The sequence below is a fragment of the Octopus sinensis genome, linkage group LG7, assembly GCF_006345805.1.
Source record: "Octopus sinensis linkage group LG7, ASM634580v1, whole genome shotgun sequence".
Lineage (NCBI taxonomy): Eukaryota > Metazoa > Mollusca > Cephalopoda > Octopoda > Octopodidae > Octopus > Octopus sinensis.
In genome coordinates this window covers 38,186,049-38,208,466 of record NC_043003.1, presented here as the reverse complement: position 1 = coordinate 38,208,466, position 22,418 = coordinate 38,186,049, and the positions used below count along the sequence as shown (strand labels likewise).

The 22,418-nt window shown below is 37.7% G+C and overlaps 2 protein-coding genes across 3 annotated transcripts in view; both read right to left on the bottom strand.

The window, feature by feature from the left end:
- LOC115214220 overlaps positions 1–10,286 on the bottom strand; it is a 107,090-nt gene extending 96,804 nt beyond the window's left edge. Inside the window, exon 1 of the mRNA XM_036504707.1 lies at positions 10,197–10,286. The gene's annotated coding sequence lies outside the window, so the exon portion shown is untranslated. The remainder of the gene's footprint in view (positions 1–10,196) is intronic.
- A 9,415-nt stretch (positions 10,287–19,701) lies between these two features.
- LOC115214103 overlaps positions 19,702–22,418 on the bottom strand; it is a 33,635-nt gene continuing 30,918 nt past the window's right edge. For both annotated transcript variants that reach the window (XM_029783156.2, XM_036504705.1), the window contains exon 4: positions 19,702–22,184. In XM_029783156.2, coding sequence (XP_029639016.1) covers positions 21,545–22,184 — 640 coding nt within the window. In that variant the 3' untranslated portion in view covers positions 19,702–21,544. The remainder of the gene's footprint in view (positions 22,185–22,418) is intronic.

Sequence of the window (22,418 nt, the reverse complement as noted above, 5' to 3'; positions counted from 1 at the left end):
AAGGAAAGGACAAGGAAGGCACAGTGCTCGTGTACTTCGCAAAACCTTCTGGGAAAAGAATTTCAGAAGGATTTCAGGGTATGACATCCTAAGGAGGAAATATTGGTTTCAAAATATTTATTTCATCGATCCCGAAAGACGAAAGGCAAAGTTGCATATTATCCTTTTATCCTTATATGGTTGTAGCTTGTAAACACAAAATTGCATAGATACACATACAGCTTTATATTTGCATCTGTGGACATTGACTATCTAAGTAACACCGCACTAATTTTAGGAAGTTGGTCTTCATCAAGAAGAAACCATCCCTGTTGATTCACAAACTATGGGTTCCCTTTTGATTTATATAAGTTGATCAAGAAGAAAGGACAGTGTCCGTGAGCTTTTCAGTCAGTCCGAGAAGGGCTTAAACGTATTTGCTGATCAATGGAGTCGACAAAGAATTTTAAAAAGAGGTAGTCCTGAAGTGGACGAACTAGAAACTAGACGAAGTGATTTTGCGATATGTGCAAGGTGGTACACAGTGAGGATGACGAGATGAGTAGAGAAGGAGGCATAGACAAAGTAAACAGCTTGTTCAGACGATCAGGGATAGCTGTGGATGGTTCTATCACACAAAGAGAAATAAAACTAGTCGTCTGTAAGTTACTTGTGTGTGGTATGTTGATGAGTGAATCAACGCCGACGAAGTATTTAAATAAATACCAAGGTGTTTATTTAAATTACTCGGTGTTCTGTGTTCGAAATTAGCTGTCGTTATCTTTGCCTTTTATACTTCCAGATTTAATGAAATAAGCTTGGTTCGATATAATGGATAATACTCCTTCCTGAAAATGTATGGCCTTATGCCAAGGTTAGAAATCAATAGAAAACAGCAGTGACACAAACCAGCGTAAAAAGAAAATCTACTGTGCCGTGCAAGGATGATACCAACCCATTAACAAATAAGTGATTCAGTGCACCAATGAAGTCAATATCTCAAACTAAACGAAAACCAGAGAAAGAAAAAATACATTGAATGAAAATAGCAAATGTTCCACATTAAACTGGTTTATTAACCGAACAGAGACTAGTAATAAAAATGTAAATATCTATAAACTCTCCACTCAGTAAATTTCAAGGAGATTGGCTGTTACAAAAGAATCGACCGTTTTTTGATAAATGTTTACAGATATTAGCAGTGAAGTTAGTGTACACTTAACACATGTATGAGCTCTAAAGATATAACGATTAAAAGTATTTAGGGAATTTATACTGTTCAACAAGATATGACTGCTACCTCTCGGAATTATTAAACATTTTCAAAACAGAAGATTAAGATCCCAGAAAGCGCCATTCTTTTTATTTCTCCTCTTAAAATTAGGATTCCACCCCACCCCGCTTCCTTGTTAATAAAAAAGGGCCATTCAGTGAATTAGTGATAACGACTTATTTTTCTACTTAGTAACTGATTACCTAGTTTCTGAAAGATTATGTAAAATTCTATGTAAAGGACTGAGCTGGAATATACAATGAAAAAGTAGTCTCAGACAAGAAAGAATGTGCTTAGTGAATAAACATACAGATATTAATCGTAAGAGAGTTTACAAGTAATAGGTGGTGACTTGCAAAATGGAAATTTACGAAAATTGCATTAAAATAATCGGGAGTTATTGTGAGGAAAAAATCAAAAGTGAAAACCAGTAATAATGAGACGAAAAACTCGAGTTAATTGAAATTTTCCATGCAATTAATATACAAAATGTCCCTTAAAGGTGTTTAATATCTGAAAATAGCATGCGAGAAAGATAACGCCAATAAGACCATTAGTGAACACAATATATGTATGTGTGTGTGTGTGTGTGTGTCTGTGTGTGTGTGTGTGTGTATCTATCTATATACATATATATATATATATATATATATATATATATATATATAAGTCGACTATGTGGTTGACTGTTGACTGATGGTTGTGAAAGCTACAGCGAGAAGGTGGTCTTACGTCACTCGCTGGAGTCCTTCGGTATTCCTAAGTTTTTGTTTTTGATTGAATGTTAATTCTACAGCAATGAAAAATGGTAAATTGTGACATCTATGCCAATCGTATTAGCAGCATAAATTATTGTTTAACTTAAAGTTTGTCTTGATTTTGAAGACCTTTAATCAAAGGCTTTCCACTCGTAACCAGCACATATTTTTGTTTGTATACATTATCTAATCTGCTCTTTTAAGGTGGTATAATGTGATCTGAAGAGATTTGCCTGTTATTTCTAGCAGTTCGGGCGAGCGACCACACAAAAGTTTCTTCACTGATTTGGAAGGCTGTCTCCGATGGAGAAAGAACTGTGATTCAGTGAGTTATTAGTTCAGTCGCATACAAAACGGATATGACCGACAATCGAAAATTCATTGTAATATTCTACTTTCTAGACTGTTTCATTTATCATCATACGTACCGTGAAAGCTTTTATCATGTTAATAGGAAGATTGGTAGGAATATATCTCAAACGGTGACAAATATTACAGACACTAACATTTCAAAGATGACTGAATTAATCAGTCATCTTTGAAAGCCGTATTGTAACACAATTCATAAAACAGTAGACCACCGACAGAGTGGAAATTGAAACTACGAAACAATCGCGAAGATCGTCTCTTCGTTATTGCGTCCTTTCAATAAACATTTTTTATTATGTCTATAATATACAAAACTTTCTGGAAAAACAAAGGATTTTGATGGTTACATTAACACCTTTTTGTGAGTTTTTGTATTGACAAAAGAATAATGTTATAAAAATGCATAATTGCTTGAATTAGATAGTTCCAGTCAATGCGTTTTTATGCTTTGTCTTTGTTTTTGGTACAACGTTGGCTGTTATTTAAAGCTGTTATTGGTTGTCATTCCAAACAATCTCACTAATTATTTAGTTATTTCGTACACACACGCGCGTCCGCATACTTACTTACGCACACAAACACGCAGCAGTTAAATAAATACAAACGCTCGCTACTAATATTTTGTTTTTGCTTAACCCCAGGTAAGCTATGATCGAACAGACCTATGATCATATATATTCTAGCCGTCACTATCTCGTCTTTAAAGAAAACGTAGAACTACATTGCCCAGTGTATCCTTCCCTTTTTTCAAGACGATAGTGGGTAATTTTAAAGAAATTTGACTACTTTTCTTTCGGAACGAGCGACTAGGCTGATGCTCTCTCATTAGCTTGAATATTCTCTGTTGGGAAATGTTAAAGAAATGGCAGAAACGGTAGAATGCGGAGCTAAGATCAGGATAATATTTAGTTATGACACTTTACGTTCTGAGTTTAAATCCCGCTTGTTGGTTTCGTCTTTCATCCCTTCTGGGATCAATTGAAATAATTATCAGAATATATTAAGGATCGATCCGAGTAACTTCACAACTTACCATATATGTGGTCTTACACCTATGTAAGGATCAATATTCTTTGTTGAAACGGTGGCCTACGTAGAACAATGGGAATATGACACACTAGGACGACAAAAGAATTTACGGTAAAAACAAAACTACATGCACACACAACGGATGCATACAAGCTCAATTAATCCCTCATCAGTTGTTGATTAAATATCATCACAATTTCGGCCGATTTTAACGAGTTGCGATCTTAAGGCGATTTCAAGCCTATATGTATTAGTTACTTGGAGCCGGTTTAAGCTTATTATCCAAAAACAAAAAAGAAACAGTATCTTCAAGACATCTTGCTTTACTTTGGGTTCTCAACTTTTAGTAGAGTCGTGGGGCCCTGACAAGTGGCTCTCTTTGACACTTTTTAAATTTGAGAGAATCCTTCTTTAGACCAGACCACATCCTATATTTTCCCCCCAAAGAAGGAGAGGGAGAGAGAAGAATCAATCCCTAGTACATGACTCTGAAAAAAAGGAAAGCAAAATTGACTTTGGCATGATTTGAACTCAGAGCGCAGAGAAAAGAGACAAATACTACAATGTAATCTATCCGACACTCTGGCAACTCTTACAATATGGTAGGCATCTATACAATCTCTCTCTACCAAATTTCACTCACAAGGCTCTGGTCGATTCTACAGGGTAATTCAAAATGAATGGTACAATGCTGTCCATTTGGTTGTTGCCCCAGATGGAAGAAGTATCTGACTTCATTATCTTGTAAGATGAGGCCCCGCTACATTGGCATAGATGCATGCGCAACTACCTCAATTAATATCTTCCAGAACGCTGGATTGACCATGTTGGAGTGAATGACGATGGTGTGCCCCCATCCCTGCTCCAGGTACCCTGACTTACAGCCTTGCGACTTTTTCTTTTGGGGGAATCTAAAAAACAAGGTGCTCATATCTTCACTTCCACGGGATTTACAAGAGTTAAAGCAGCGAATAGACAACTCGGTCCACTCAGTTTATCAGGCTATGCTTTCACAAATGTGACAAGAACTAGACTGTCGTGTAGGCGTTTTCTGTATAGCAAAGGATGCCCACTTTTAACATCTGTGACGATCAATAAAAACTTGAAGAGTAAACTTTTCAGGTTACACCTGTAGTTTTGCAATATACTTATTACAACACTCACATGTATGTGTTCGTTTTGTATCATTCAATTTGAATTGCCCTGTATTTTATCAGACACAAGCCCATTGTGCCGAACAGTAGAACTGAACACGAAACCATGTAGTTGCGAAACGGACTTCTAAACCACACAATCCATTTCACTTCATGTCTTTATGTACGACTCTGACAACGACAAGAATGTCCTATCGAATCTCCTTCCCTCTTATAGGCATAAAAACCCCTCCGCTTAGTCGAAATGATACAAATATTTATGTTGGAGCAGAGAGAGATACACAGGGTAAGAAGTAAACTTCCTACCGGTAAACAACATGTCGGAGTTTCTATTTTCATTAGTTGGAAGCCATCGTGCAACACTTATGCCATTTATATCCTTGAGAAAGCCTGAATAACAAACACACACACTCTCTTCCCATTGCTCCAAAAGTTAAAACGAAAGACCCTCAATATGATGGCTCAAAATGCTAGACATTGCAGTCAAATCTCCTTTAAAGCAGAAATGTCTTAGATACCCCACAAAAAAGATGAGATAGTCATGGCTGGAATATCTTTTTTCATAGGTCTACTTGATCAAGATTGACCTGTAATTAAGCAACAATAATAACAGGATCCAGTAAGGCAGCAAGTTGGCAGAATCGTTAGCACGCCAGGCAAAATGCTTAGTGGCATTTCAAATTCCACCACGGTCGAATTTGCTTTTTATCCTTTCGGGGTCAATAAAATAAAGTACCAGTCGAGCACTGGGGTCGATGTAATCTACATACTCCCTCTTTCGAACCTACTGGTCTTGTACAAAAATTTGAAACCAATATGTGTCTTGTTAAGTCTAAACTATTCATAATCGGATTAGTAACTTTATTTACGAATTAGCTGATAATTAATTCAATTTCAAATGAAGAAGAAAATTTGATTTATTTTGGAAAGACATCTGACCTTACCTTGAACCTTCAACTCAAGATAGTGTCACAGGGTCCTGACAACAAACGACGTGTTTTCGATATTGTTCAGACCATTGCTAAGTTGGGGAAATAGAAACTGAACTGAAAAGAAATAGCTGCAATCGAGAGTCGAAACCGAGTCACAGAAGTACCACGCCGAGATATTACCAATACCCGACAGTGTTTTCTCGTTATATGTCTTATTTATCTCACATGCCATATTCATCAATAAGTCAATAAGGACAAATTGATTTCAGTGTATAGGGAAACGAAAATTACTAGTCAGCCAATGAACTTCTCAGCCAACCCTCGTATAATGGATGCTCAAGCCATTCCCTGGGGCACTAATAAGAATGTACGAAATAGCTACAACCTAGAATCGTATCAGATGCAAACTTGGTTCACAAAAGTTTACTAAAATGTATGCTAGCTGGGAAATAAGAGAGTCTCTCCTGATCGAGCCACAACTTCTCCGCATTGAGCAGTCACAGCTCCAGTACCACAGATATGCGCTTAAACTGTTGCAGGAAAGACTCGTATGATGAATTCTCCATGCCGAACCAACCAGCAAGAGTCTTAAGGGCAGACCAAGAATGAAATGGTTGGATAATATCCGTAATTTCAGTTGGTTTCACTCGGGAGTGCAGCTGGACAGTGTAAAGACGGTTGCGTCTAATAGGACCCTAAAGAGGAGGTGCTTGAGGACTCTGCCCCTACGACACTCCCAGGATAATAATGAGCGAAGTCCGGTGGATAGATGCATAAACATTGGTTTTTACTATCAACCATATAGTGTTGATAAATATTGGTTTTAGTAAAATAGTTTCAGGTCGCTTCTAGCGTGCGAAAGCTATATTTATGTTTGCGGTCACGTAACATCTCTTTGATTCCATAGTAACCAATTGTGATTAGGGATAAATCAATACATACAATACATAAAAGGTTAACATTGGGTGGAGTACAAAAACTTATGTTGTTATCAAACATATTATATAATAGCGAGGGGAAGGACAAGTCATTATACAATGTAGGAAGAACAAGTTAAAAATTAGTATTAAAAATATGAAATAATTATAGATAAGGGTTAAAGAAACATAATACAAAAACATAATAAATATAACACGATTCAGCTTTTAATGAGGACAAACCACCTACATATATGTGAGAAGCTACCACTTATGATCAGAATACTCCCACGGTTCCCATTACGTATCATCCCCAAATCTTTTCTATACTTTTTACAACTTGTAAGTCCAGAATTATCTGTGAGTTTTTGAGTTAAGGTTGTGCATTGGTACATGCTCATGTCCTACGGCTGGATGCTTTGTAGCACAGCATAAACACCTTGCCAATATCCTATACTGTTCATGACTTTTGCATTCTACTCTTGTCTCTTCTTCGATCAATACTTTGTCTGGAAATTCGTCTTCTACTATTAGATCACTGATAATGACGCGAACAGCTATGAACTCCATTTTTGTAAAGAAGCCGTGGGTTTCTCTTGCGCGAAACGATAAAGCTTCTCTTCATTCTGCACTTTTATCTTTTATCTTTTCCTCGTTTCAGTTATTAGTCTGCAGCCATGTTGGGACACCGTCTTGAAGAATTTTAGGCGAACGAATCGATCCCAGTACTTATTTTTTAAAGCCTGGTGCTTATTCTATCGATCTCTTTGCCGAACCGCTAGGTTACGCGAGCGTGAATACACCAACACCGGTTGTCAAGCGGTGGAGGAGAACACACACAGACACAAAGACACACACACACGCACACACACAGATATATATATATATATATATATATATATATATATATATATACACGACAGGCTTCTTTCAGTTTCAGTCTACCAAATCCACTCGCAAGGCTTTGGTCGGCCTGAGGTTACAATAGAAAACAGTTGTTCAAGGTACTACGCAGTGGCACTGAACCCGGAAACATGTGATTGAGAAGCGAACTTCTTACCACACAGCCACACCGGGGTCTTTCTTTACTTTTTGTTTCTTTTATTTTATGTAAAGATTTGAAATATACCCTCTGTCTTTATCTCATCCCTATTCTAATAAGGGCAGGGCTTCGATATCATCCGCTTCCTCTGAAAACGGCTGTTGTTACTGTTGCTGGTTATACTCTCATTTTGTCTCTTCCCCACTGTCATTGCTGGTTATGACCGAGGGAGTAGATCCCTCGGCGACTTTCTGGCTAATACTTAAAAAGGAGAAGGACGTTATTTCTTCCGATATCTCCAAAAGAGAGACTGATAATTCCTATTTTGCTGCTGTTATTACTGATTTCATTCTTTTAGCTCTACATGGGCAGAAAGACTTAGAATTGCATTTTCAGTCTTCCCTTTTAAATCATCAATGGTTGAGCCTTTCTGTTAATACCTACTAAAAAGCGCAATTTCGGATTCATTTCTGGTCTTGTGGAGTCATGATCTCACCTAAATACGAGTTTAAATCCTGTCTACACTGACTGTATGTCCATATTGCGTTACGAAAATGGCCATGTCGTCACTGATACGTGTCATGTATTCTTCCGTCTGAAACACCATGAAACCAGTTTATGAGCAGATACGTCACAGACCGTCTGAGATTGTTACTTTCATCCCGTTCTTAGTTTTGAAAACATCGCACATCGAACGATATGCCCCCCCCCCTTCCACTCTTTTTCTCCATGAGAAATTTCGTTGCATATATCTGCGAAGGCCACCTTCTGTGACAATTTAGAGGGCGCCGGGAAATACTCCGAAGCTTTTTCCATCAGTCCATGCTCTTCGCATGCAAGCCGGCGGTGCTCGCTCTGAACACTCTAGACTTTTTCACAGTGAGCCTACTGGCCGCCTCGGACACTCAGAGAAAAGCACCCTTGGAGAAACCGTACTGTCTGAAACAACCGGGAAGCAACAGTGACGGAGCCCGGCAACTTTTGCTTTTGCTAAGGCATTGGTAAATTTCTTTATATCTCGCACCTGGGTATTACCTTGAGATAATGAAACGCCTATTCTCCTGAGATAATGTTACCATGTATTTGTTCTATCGATGAAATTTTTTATCAACGGTTCTTTTATTGAAAAGTACATTTAGATTAGATCTGACGTGCACTCAAAACGCTTTCATTTGACGATGTATGTGACTGATGTTTATGTTAATGCTGTTGTTGTTGTTGTTGCTGCTGTTGTTGTTCTTGTTGTTTACAATGCTGCAGTTTTTCGTTAAAAGTCTCCCTGTACTTATAAAGTCTGTATATTTAATTTCTTTATTTTTATTTTGATTTCGCTTTCTTTTCTATTTAGATATTGTCATGCTGTACGCAATGTTATCTTTTGACGGAAGTGGTTCTCGTGAATGAAAAGTCTTTATTGACTTAAAGTCGCACGGTGAAATAAAAATGGAACTATTAAAAAGAAACGACCTTGTTTTTACCCTAGTACAGAGTAGAGTTTTAAACAGTACAAAGCAAAGTCCTTGAGCAAAATAAAATCCAAAATTCAGGTACACACGTCAAAACAAGTCAGAAGTCTATAATAATGATGATGATGATGATGATGATGAAGATAGTATTAATAATAATAATAATAATAATAATAATAATAATAATAATAATAATAATAATAATAATAAGGACCAAGCTTCGGCCACGTACTGGAGGGTCAACCTTAGGAATGAGAAAATGTCTCCGCTGTGTCGCATCTGCAATAGAGTGGATGAAACTATTGCACATAGCACGAACGAATGCCCTAGACTTGCCCACGTTGTGGCGACACAACCAGGTAACAAAAGTGTTGCATTGGAAACTGTGTGAAAAGTGGGAGCTAGAGAGAGGCAAGACGTGGTATGACCACAAACCGTAGAGAGTGGTGAAGTCGGACACTAGCAAAATCCTTTGAGATTTCCCAATCCAAACAGATGAGGTGCTAGAGCATAACAGATCAGACCTAGTGGTGGTGGACAAGGTGCACCACATATGCTATTTAGTTTATGTTGCATGCCTCTTGGACCCAGGAATAATCGAGAAGGAAAACGAAAAGATAAATAGATACAACCCTCTTAATTACGAAATAGCCCGGCTGTGGAAAATGAAGAAGGTGAAGATAGTGCCAATTATTGGTGGCTCCTTCAGAACAGTATCAGAAGGCATCAAGAGGAATATAAAGGAAATTGGAACAGAGTGCCCAGGAGAACTGTTACAAAAGGTTTGCCTCCTTGGCACGACCAGAATAATCAGAAAAGTATTAGCTGAAATGAACGAACAGCATGGTACCGTAGGCTGTAGGTAGTAAGCCCGCTGTGCATGCAAGACTCCAGGAGCTCCAACAAAACCTGTGATGAAGAGAAAATAATGATGATGATGATGATGATGATGATGTTGATGATGGTGATGACGACGACGACGACAATAATAATAACAATAATGATGATGATGATGATGTTGATGATGATGATGATGATTTTTATTTAGCCACTGAGGGCAATTTCATACCATGTATTCATGCATATAAAATATGAAATGTTAAGACTAGCGGTTTACAAAACGTCTGGAGAAGGACAAACAATGTCTATAAAAAAACGAACGGTGTTAGAGGCAGCACAAAGAACACAAAAAAAAGTTCTTGTAAAAATAAAGATATAAATATAAAGCTTTAAAAGAAATCACACCATAAATAAAAGATTATTTAAAAAGTACTCACAGGAAAAACATTTTAGGTTGCCCACCCACACAACAGATGAGTATCAACAAATTAGGTCAGGTTGCAACACCCTCTCATGCTCGCTGTTCTCATCCTCATCAACGTTTGCGTGGAACGAATTAAGAAACAACCCACGTCTTCCGAAAAGTCCTACATCAGAATTTAATAAATCTTTTCTACTATAGGCAGAAGGCCTGAAATTTTGGAGGTGGGGACTAGTCAATTACATCGACCCCAGTGCTCAGCTGATACTTATTTTATCGATCACGGAAGGATGAAAGGCAAAGTCGACCTCGACGGAATTTTAATTCAGAACGTGAAGACGCATGGAATGACGCTAAGCACTTTTCCCGGCGTGCTAACGTTTCTGCCAGCTCATGCCTTCTTTAGTAAGGAATAATATTGTACTATTGCTTTTTTATTTAAAATTTGTCATTTGGACTGTATGACAGGATAGGTCAGTTGCAGCAGCCTCTCCTGCTCGCGAAATTTTCTTTCCCACGAAAGTTCCGGATCCTAGTAATGAACTCATTTGCATACAACCAATCAGAGCTCACTTTGATCTTGTCAAGTTAGCAAACACACTCTACCAAGTAAACTCATGACATAGAACGGTGTTGTTCGTATTGGAATCTCTATACCTTTAGCTCCATTTCGCGTGGTCGACACACCTTGGCAATATCTGTCGCACCACATCTATATTATTTTGTTTATGAGGCACTAATTCCTCTTTCAAAGGGCTGTGAATCTCATGTTATTTTTTTCATAATTGTTATTATTGTCCTGGGAAGATATCCTCTTCTCTATTTGTGTAAATGGCGGCTCGTATATAAAATTAGGTGAGGTACTGCTTCAGAAAAATTTTAGCCGTTGTTTCAATATTGTATAAAAAGAAACAAACTTATAAAAAGAAAATTTATACATAAACTTGATCGGCTCGCGTTTTAGCCACTGCCGGGTAGTGTGTTTGTTCACTGAACACCGCCGCGAATTCCCCCTTGTTTTTCAAAAATCCTCCCTAAATCTCAAAATAAGTGGGGGGTGCCTTATTTTTTTCATATCCTGGCAGCAACACTGAAGCTGGAAGCAGGATAGTAATCTAATTCTACACTTTATCACATTCAAGAATATAGACACGTTTTTAAGTACAACACACGCGGAGTCAAAAAGAAACGTGATCTTTCACCCGGCGCTGTCGTTCACACACTGCTCGCTCTCCTTTGTGTGAAGCTTCCTATCTCGGACAGCCAAACACCGCATCGCTGGAACAGTGAAGCGCACAGTTCTAAGCAAGGATTTTTGTATTTTTCTCATAAACTAGGGGGTGGCAACTAACATTAAGCCTGAGGATTATATAATGTACAAGTATAAAGAAAGAATTAAAGAACTGAATGTTATCGATAATATCGAGTGGAAATGGGGGGGGGGTGCAGCTCCTATACACGAGCCGCAGTTCCTATACACGAGCCGCCACTGATTTGTGTCATCTGTTGACGTTCTCCCTTTTTTGACAGAGGTCTTCTGTTCACTCTTCACTGACAGCTAGGAAATGTTTTCCATTTATCAGTACCTCATCATCATCATCACAACACAACAGGATAACGCTTATGGCTATAACAGAGGAACAGGATGCCTGGGCGATAGCTTCTCTGACTGGATGTAATGTGACTTTCTTCGCCTTTTCCTTCAGTTTTGGCAAAGGTGAGAAGACTCCACATCCTTTTAGCAATTGAACATTAGCTGTTAACACACACTATTTATGTTGTTTTTACAAATATTCTATAAATTCAGACCTCATCTTTTTCTCAGACTGGAGAGCATTCATTTTAACTTTCTCGAGTCAATCCATTAGTTTTTGTTAGTGGTTTAGACAGCCTTGAAACTTAGACTAAATTAATTTGACAAGAAATCACTGATTTTATAATATACCTCGTATATACTTTCTCTTTTTCCCTAAGTCGGAAGTCCTTGTGGCTTACAATCGTTGCGAAAGATTAACGGTTGTTGACGTTAATTATAACACAATTCTTTTGGTGGGAGCTTTTCATTATACAACGGTATTTAAACTTAAAGTTCTGTCTATTTGTTTGACTTTTTTCATTGTAAACGGGACTAAAAGATCAGCTCAGGTATATTTGATCTTGATTGACACTCATATTCAGCGCCATTCTGCTGTCTTTTCCTTTTCCCAAAGCTTGCTTTTACTTCGAGATTTTGGAATTTTTTAATTCTCCATCTACTTGACTCCATCTACGCCGAAAAAAAAAACGTCACATTAAAACTCGTGGTCGACCTTAATGTAGTCAATCTGACTTTGAGGGTGGCGGCATTAAGAGTTATTTTTCTATTGCCCACAAGGGGCTAAACATAGAGGGGACAAATAAAGACAGACATGGAGTTACTGGTACTTAATTTATCGACCCCGAAAGGATGAGAGGCAAAGTCGACCTCGACGGAATTTGAACTCAGAACGTAGCGGCTGACGAAATACCTATTTCTTTACTACCCACAAGGAGCTAAACACGGAAGGGACAAACGGATTAAGTCGATTATATCGACCCCAGTGCGTAACTGGTACTTATTTAATCGACCCCGAAAGGATGAAAGGCAAAGTCGACCTCGGCAGAATTTGAACTTAGAACGTAACGACAGGCGAAATACCTATTTCTTTACTACCCACAAAGGGCTAAACACAGAGGGGACAAACAAGGACAGACAAAGGGATTAAGTCGATTATATTGATCCTAATGCGTAACTGGTACTTAATTTATCGACCCCGAAAGGATGAAAAGCAAAGTCGACCACGGCGGAATTTGAACTCAGAACGTAACGGCAGACGAAATACGGCTACGCATTTCGCCTGGCGTGCTAACGTTTCTGCCAGCTCGCCGTCTTGAGCATTGTTACGTTCATTGAGAGTTGTTACGCATTAAGAGTTGTTATGTTCATTCCTTTCTTCAAACCAATAGCAACAGATAGCTTTAAATCCAGCCCCTCTTCTCTATCAAATCAACTTCTATCTTCCGTTTATTCAGCGCTTACGCAGACTAAAACAATAATTTAGTCTAGACGCGTCTCGTCTAGCGACGGCTATCACCGTCACCAGCACCACTACCATATCAACAACAATACCACCGGTATTGCTAACGCTGTAGTTGTTGTATTACTGTGTATACACATTTATATTTTGTCTAGAGATCAGCCGAGATCTAACCACTAAATAATTGATAAAACGCCCAAACAGCATATTTACAAAACACCCGCAGAGATAAACCTCACACTCACACGTATATATACATACTTACATATGTATGTATTTACACACACACACACACACACACACACACACACACACCACACACACACATATATATATATATATATATATATATATATATATATGCGTGTGTGTGTGTGAGTGTGTATGTATGTATATATATTCTTCAATTTTGCTATATTTACACTGTCTACTCTGAATGGGAAACATGTAGTCTCATACACATAAGCACACATACCAGCAGACAAACACACACACGTATAGGTGTGTGTGTGTGTGTGTGTGTGTTTCACTGTTGCTACATTGATAATGTTTTCCCAGATTGTGAAATATATATATATATATATGCTCACATACTTACACACACGCACCGACACACACACACACACACACTCACTCACACACAAATACAAACACATACACACACACATGCATACAAAGAGAGACAGACAGACAGACAGACAGACAGACAGACAGACAGACAGACAGACTGAGAAACCTGAGTGTATGTTCTTAGAATAACATATTACAAAATGACTAAATAACAGAAAATTCATTCAGATTAAAAACATGATATATATATATATATAAAAAAATAGGAAAATAATAGAAAAACAAAATTAGATAAGAAATACATAAAGAGAAATAAACCATTAGCAGCAAAGATAACAAAATGGAGATTTGCAAATATGGTGGACCTTCGCAAATGAGTCATTAATTAAGCGAAAAAGTATTGAGATTTGCGCATAAAGCTACTCAGATGACCTGGCTTACGATATCGTTGTATCAACAGTCTCAGAAATCTGCTTTTATGACTAAACTAACTTAAACAAATTAATGTATCATGTGTGTGTGTGTGGTGTGTGTGTGTGTGTGTAAAGTAGGAAAACACAGATAGACGCATACTCTCAAACACGCATACACACAAACACTCGTATTCACACCACCAAATAATGTTTCTCGTTTATATTTTTGGCTTATCGAAACTTCGTTATCAGAGGAAAATAATGCGAAGATTTTTTTTTCTTTGTTCGTGCTTCTTTTAGTGCCAATAGGCCGTTATAATTATTGAATTCAAACTTTTGGGTCAAGACCAGCAATTTCAGGGAATGAAGTAAATCAGTTGCATCGACCCTATTGCTCAACTGGTACTTATTTTATCGACCCCTCTCTCTCTCTCCCTCTCTAACACACACACACACACACACACACGCGCGCGCGCATTTCATACACACGTACATACATCTTTTTACGGAATGACCGAGTGAAACGCAGAATGAGAAAAAGACAGACAGACAGACAAGAGAAAGAAACAGAGACGGAAAACTAGCTTCTATAGAAGTTGAACGACTTCGTGGCGGGTGAGAGACAGACGCTGATGTTTCATACCCTATGTACGTTCTACAGTTGAAAGTGAAAGAAAGCCAACACAGAATTGATACTGTATGTTCTATATGTGAAGAAAGAAAGCGACACAAAGAAAGGGGGAAAGAAGGAGAGAAGGGGACGCCGAGAACCCCAGAAATGAGGTCGCGTCGTACAATTTTAAGGTCATTTTCACTTTCGTCCTGTTTCACGCGTGCGTAGAATTAGGCATTATCTCTTTCAATTTCTCATTATAATGTATGGAAACCTTCTACTGTTAACAACTTCACTACATTTCCTTCTTTTGGAATTAAGAAAGGTATGCAAAAATAACTTCCTTTGCCGTCCCCCCCACACACAGAGTTTAAGTTCTGTGTGAATTATGTTATTTTTTGCTGTGCGCTAAATTACAGCTCAAATCATATAGAAATTACCATTTCCTATTCTGTCATTCCTGTTTGTGAGGAGCTTATTTCAAGACCTGATCTTACATTTAAACTTACAAGGAAGTTATCTCAGAAACCCTGTCCTTTACCTGTTGTTTCTAGCATGTCCGAGATATTTGCGTACCCATCTCACGTATTTCTTTCCTCAATTTACTCACTTTCCTATGTTTTTCATACAGGAGATTTGCACGGCCGAGGTGGGGGAAGGGGCATTCGGTATTTCTTTCAGAAAAATTTAATTTTCCAAATCAAATTATATTTCCCACATTCGTAATATCTGTATTTTTCTACGTGCATAAAAAACAAAATTCGAAAAATAGTTTAAAAATTAGGGAATTTCGGCGGGGAGGGGGAAATTATAATTTTGAAAACAAGGTTTCTAGTCAAAATCATATTAACCCCTCGTTATTCCATGAAACAGTACATAGTTTGTGATCCTTCTTAAGAACATAAATCACTTTCATGCAAATTGTACCCCTACCCCCATCCACTTCACTTCTGGACAAACAATAACTTCCATTACACCAGTAATCCATTCCACTACATATCAGCTAAGAGAATACATTACGCTTATCAAGACAGCATAGTCAAATCATTCAGTTTACCGCTTCTTCTCAAAATAATGGTATACCAATTGACATATGCATTTTTCCGCATCTTTCCATTCGTTACTAAAAATCAAACTATACAATGCACAACTTCAAATTGCTATGTCTTCCATCTTATATTTTCCTTAATCGTTCACTCTTTTCAGCCATGCTACCAAAACGAAGACATTCTCATTTATCTCCACAAACAAGGGCCGCAAAGAAAACTACCTCTATTCGTGCTCAAGAAAACTCACTTCGGCGATGCCCAAATGTGTAATATTTGAAAATGATCACCGACAGCGGAAGTTCTGCTCTAAACTACACTTATTGTCTGGAATGAATGCACGATGGCACACCGTGGTGCATTAGAAGCCCAAGATAGGTCACTAAGGGATATTAGAAACAGTACTTCTTTTATGGGGAGCTTAACTGTTGTCCTCAAAGGGGATTTCCATCAAATATTACCAGTCATACCACGGGGTACGCGAGCTGACGACATCAATGTGTGTCTGAAGTTTTCACCTCTGTGGAGGCTTGTTCATCAGCTTTCATTAAGCTACATTATGCGAGCTCAGCTCTACAACGACCCCTTGGCTGAGGAATTCTTTCATCAACTTCTACTAATTAGAAATGGCACTTTACCGTTGAATAACACCCTGCAACAGCTGAGCTTCAAGAAAAGATATTTCCCACATTGCAAGATAACTTTAAAAACATAGCATGGTTCGCAGAGAGAGCTATTTTAGCACCTCAGAATGAAAGCGTTGATAAAGTATACCATGAACTCCACATTCTACCTGGAGAATAGGCGCGGGAATGGCTGTGTGGTAAGTAGCTTGCTAACCAACCACATGGTTCCGGGTTCAGTCCCACTGCGTGGCATCTTGGACAAGTGTCTTCTGCTATAGCCCCGGACCGACCAATGCCTTGTGAGTGGATTTGGTAGACGGAAACTGAGAGAAGCCTGTCGTATATATGTATATATATATGTGTGTGTGTGTGTGTATGTGTTTGTGTTTGTCTCCCTAGCATTGCTTGACAACCGATGCTGGTGTGTTTACGTCCCCGTCACTTAGCGGTTCGGCAAAAGAGACCGATAGAATAAGTACTGGGCTTACAAAGAATAAGTCCCGGGGTCGATTTGCTCGACTAAAGGCGGTGCTCCAGCATGGCCGCAGTCAAATGACTGAAACAAGTAAAAGAGAGTAAAAGAGTAGATGTTTCAACGTTTGTCATCCACTAACATGTCACTGTTGACTATGCAGCTGAATTTCTCAACTCTCTACAACCTACAAGACTGCCACCGCATTAGTTTTTTTTCCTAAAGAAAGGTACACCTATCATGCTTTTGGGGAATTTCGACCCACCACGACTATGCAAAGGTACAAGATTCACTCTAATTACAATGACAAGTCATGTCCTACAAGCAACCATTATTGCCGGCTCATCGAGGAGCGATCGCATACATTCCACGCATGCCCTTTATTCACTCAAATATGTCATTTCAGTTCAAGCGTCTCCAGTTCCCATTGCGATTATGCTTCGCTATGGCAATCAATAAAGCCCAGGGTCAAACTTCAAAAATTGTGGGTCTCGATTTACAAATACCCTGCTTTTCTCATGGACAACTATTTCTCGCACGCTCTCGAGTTAGCAGTGCAGATGACTTGTATATTTATTCTATCAATACTAGGCTTATGCAAAACATAGTTTACCCAGACGGTTTCCCTTAACATATGTTGAAGTGTGCAGTCTACCCAAACATTAGAGATGATGCTTTTCACAATGAAACAGCTTTCTTTCCATGTACCTTAATTTCTGCAGTACGGATACCGCAACGTCCTCATACGTCATCCAGTTCTTTAAATCGTAAGTCTAGGTAATTCTTGGGGCAATATTAGAATTTCCTTTTGACCTAAGCTGCAATCCTACATGTTTTGGTGTCAACAATTTCAGCATTGTTCATTACAAAATGACCGAAAAATATGTTTATAAGCGTGTGTGTGTGTATAAATAAATATATATATATATATATATATATATATATATATATATATATTTACACACACACACACACACAGACACACACACACACACAGAAGAGGGCGAGCTGGCAGAAACGCTAGCACGCCGGGCGAAATGCATAGCCGTATTTCGTCTGCCGTTACGTTCTGAGTTCAAATTCCGCCGAGGTCGACTTTGCCTTTCATCCTTTCGGGGTCGATAAATTAAGAACCAGTTACACACTGGGGTCGATGTAATCGACTTAATCCCTTTGTCTGTCCTTGTTTGTCCTCTCTGTGTTTAGCTCCTTGTGGGCAATATATATATATATATATATAAATGTATATGTACTTTTTCAATGTGTACAAATAACAAGGAATATATATATATATATATACGGTTTCCACACAATTTCCTTCAACCAAATTCATTCACAAGGAATCGGTCGGTCCAGGACTATAGCAAAAGGCATTTGTCAGTGTGACAGAAACTGAAACCATATGGTTCCATTTTTCCGTCCGATTTTCACATAATAAACAGACAACACTATTTAAAGAATCATTGAAAACTGTTCAACAATCAAAGGATATTTTTGTTCCCTCGGTCAAAATCAAAGAATTTGTATGAAATTAAGGTATACTTTTTATAGAGATTTTATTTCAGAGTATTAAACTGGCATTCCTCCGGTTACGACGATGAATGGTTCAGCTGATCCGAAATTAATGTGCAAGTGGCTGAGCACTCCACAAACATGTGTACCCTTAAAATAGTTCAAGGGAGACTGAGTGTAACACTGAATGACAGTTTCTGTGTCACTGAATTACAGGTTCAACACATTTTGCCGGCTGAGTAGACTGGAGTAACGTGAGCTAAAGCGTCGTGCTCATGAACACGACGCGCCGCCAGGAATTGAACTTGCGATCGCGAGCCGAATACTCTAACCACTTAGTTACATAGCCAAAATTTTTAAAAAAAGTTTTAACGTTGAATTTGAGATGGATGTTAACAACTGAAAATGTTTAGATTTGCTTGGAGTATCTACCAATATGCTACAAAGCTATCCGATATTCATTTGTTACGAATTATGAAAGACTAGCAGTATCGCCCGGCGTTGCTCGGGTTTGTAAGGGAAATAACTATAAAGCATTTTTAGAGAGTTATAGCCAAAAAATAGCAAAAAAATGGGGGAAAAAATGATGGTAAATTTTTTTTTGATAGTTAAAAAGGTCGAGTTGCGTCCCCTAGACCATCTGTGGTTTGTGTTTCTGATTGTCGACTCCATGTCGAATTTATCGATCTTTTTCAGAACTGGGGGAACTTTTCAAAATTTTCGCTGCGTTAGTTTTGAATTATGACATTGGGCTATGTGTATGTGTCAAGTTTCATCAGAATCGGTTGAAAGCCGTGGTCAGAGTGATGGTACAACCTAACAGACACACAGAAACACACACAGACAAACTGCCGTTTATATAGAGAGAGATTTAAAACAAAAAAAGTTTCGATTAATGGCGACAAAATATTCAACTGCTTTATTGTATCGAAGGCCCATTTGAAAGCAAAAGCATGTGGGTGTGCACGTGCACATCGCGTGTGCGCCTGTGTATGAATATGTTTGTATGTGCAAGAGAGTGTATATCGGCGGGTGAATAAAAAAAGAACTCAGCACAAAGAATAAGTGTGCAAGCAGGTATGTATATCCGTATGTAAATATGTTTGTGTGTATATATATATATATATATATATATATATATATATATATATATATATATATATATAAATATATACATATATATATATATATGTATGTATGTATGTATGTATGTATGTATGTATCAGGAAAAGAGAGAAAAGAGAAATTAAAGCGTGAGAACTCGCTGGGCTACAAATTCACGTTTCCCGATAACACTTCATTTTTGTATATACGATCACGTTCTCCTTTGATTCAATATGTAAATATGTCTTCACCGTTTAGTCTGACGTTAAGCAACAACAAATCGTATTTTTATTGAAATAATTATATACATAGAAAGAGGAGAGACTCATAAATATGTGTGTGGGCAGATGATTATGTGTAAATATATATGAGATTTTTCCGTTTAGACTTCCCATCTTTTGGTATGGTGATATGCAGAGCAAAACCAGGCAGACAATCACATCAGTTCGAAATGCTTCATCGAAACTGGTGTCCAATCAAACCACTTGCTACCATTCACTGCATATAACTAATGTTTAATAATCTTCGATAGCGGTTTTGAAAGCAATGGACTTAACCTTTAATAAAATTTTGTGCGGGACACCACTTCAATTTATCAATGTATTCCATGTACAACGAAATACGCACACACAGAACAAGCTGCTAGTACCAACATCAGAATGTAAATGTCGCGAAATGACTTTCATCCTTTTGAACAACGAGTGTCAAAACCAGCTTATGGAGTGTCAATTAATCTTGTCGCTCGACATGGTAGAAATAGCAGCCAATTCTTTTTAGCATCACCCTTGAACATTCTACAGTAAGAATGTCTCTGGTTTTGATTATATAAGTTTCTTTGATTGAGTTGAGCCGGAAGTTAAACCACAGCAATAACAAGAAAAGATACGTTGGAACGTGTAATCTGAGATACACTACGTATAATACAAAACATTTTTTTTTAATTGTTGAGGTGAGGTGCGGGTCGTCATGACTGGAACGTCTTCAGTCTGCTGGATCAGGATTGACATCAAAGTTACGCACACACATAAATAGTCCGTGCGATACAAAAAACATCAGGATGGAAATGATTAGAACGCCTTCCATCAAGGGTCTGTTCGATCACAACCAGCTTAAATGGTGTGAAGTGGCTTTCATCTATTTGTCGGAGACGAACAAGTATCAGAAATCAACCGACGAAATGTTTGTTATTGTAATCGCCGGACAGGTTAAAAATATCAGCCAAATCTCCCTAGAATCAAACCCTACCGTATTATAGAGAAAAGGACACATTTAGATAATATTGAATACAACATGTGTTAATAAAAGTTAGGGTGATCACATCTGGAACGTCTTTGATTTGCTCAATCAGAGCTGACCTAATTACAATAACAACGAAGAGTAAAAAAAATCGTAAAAAAATCATCTGTTGTAGAACTTGCTAAAAATTACCGCCAAATTTCATTCAAATCACATCCTCACATCTCTTTTAAAAAAAAGATATATTGAATAATGTATTCAAAAATTGGAACGGTCAGGGATGGAATACCTTTTGGTCATTGGTTTGCTCAGTGAAGCATAACCTAGGACCATAACAAAAATGAAACTTTAAGGTTTGTGTAAGATACAAGAAATTTTTTTTAATATGTATTAATACGAATCTTTTTTTGAATAGTTGAAGATGTGGTTCATTAGTTTTCTTTAAACCATAATAAATTTTTATTAGTATCCAAAACTAAATGTTCACAGTATTATATGAGCAATATATGTGTGTGTGTGTGTGTGTGTGTGTGTGTATGTGTGTGTGTGTGTGTGTGTGTGTGTACTATGTAACCAGTTGGTGAATAAAAGGTTAGTTATTTAGATATTTGATGACCTGATCAATATCAATTACATGTATAAATTAATTAACCAACTTATCAAATAGATTGATAATACTGATAGTGAATTAAATACCAATTAGACAATTTGCTAAGTCAAACGAATGTTTCACTGTGCGGTGCAGATTTTAACTCTTTTTCTGTAGCTAAATTGCTCGGTAGGGAATTGTCTTTTTTGTCCTGTTCCCAGTTTTCAACGGAGAACTCGTCTGATATTTCAGAAAATAACCCAATAGAATCAGTTCTGGTGATGCTGGAGTTCTCTTCACAATCTTTGTTGTCTTCGCTTAAATTTGAAACATCTGGGTAAACTTGAAATGCAACTTTCATATTCTGCAGATAGCTTTCTCCTTCGCTATTGCAAACGTGAAGGGCTTCTAAGTAGTCATCGCGCTGTTGAAGGTCTAGATTATTCAAAGCTAGAGAAAAACGTACAGGGGAATCAAGTTTTAATTCTAACAATAATGGATCGCTACTACTCAGGGTAGAAGCTAATACTGTGCATTCTTTGATTACCCTTTTAGCCGTAACTACTCCGACAAAAGTATCAAGAATTGGCGGTAGATTACCACATACTAAATTTAATCGGAATGGAAAGTCTTCACGTTCAATTATATTCTTCATCGTTAAATATTTTTTACTGTCTGGGCCATCAAGAGGAAGCTCACAAAAGCCAGTGTTGGATGAAAACGGAATCAGGAGGATATCTTTACTTTCACTGAAGCATTTCAAAAATCTGAAAGTAATAAAAGCAAAAGAACAGGAATTATTTTCTGGAAAAAAAATTCAAATATCAAATGTATTGAAATATGGTTTACAATCATTTTTAACCACATCAATCACCTCAGTATCGGTCCTTTTGACATAAAAGTAACTGGCAGTTTGAGTCGTTAAAGCTCAAGACTTACTGACCAAGGTCAAATTTTCTCATCGCACTGTATTTCTAACAATGGCTTATGGTTTAGACACA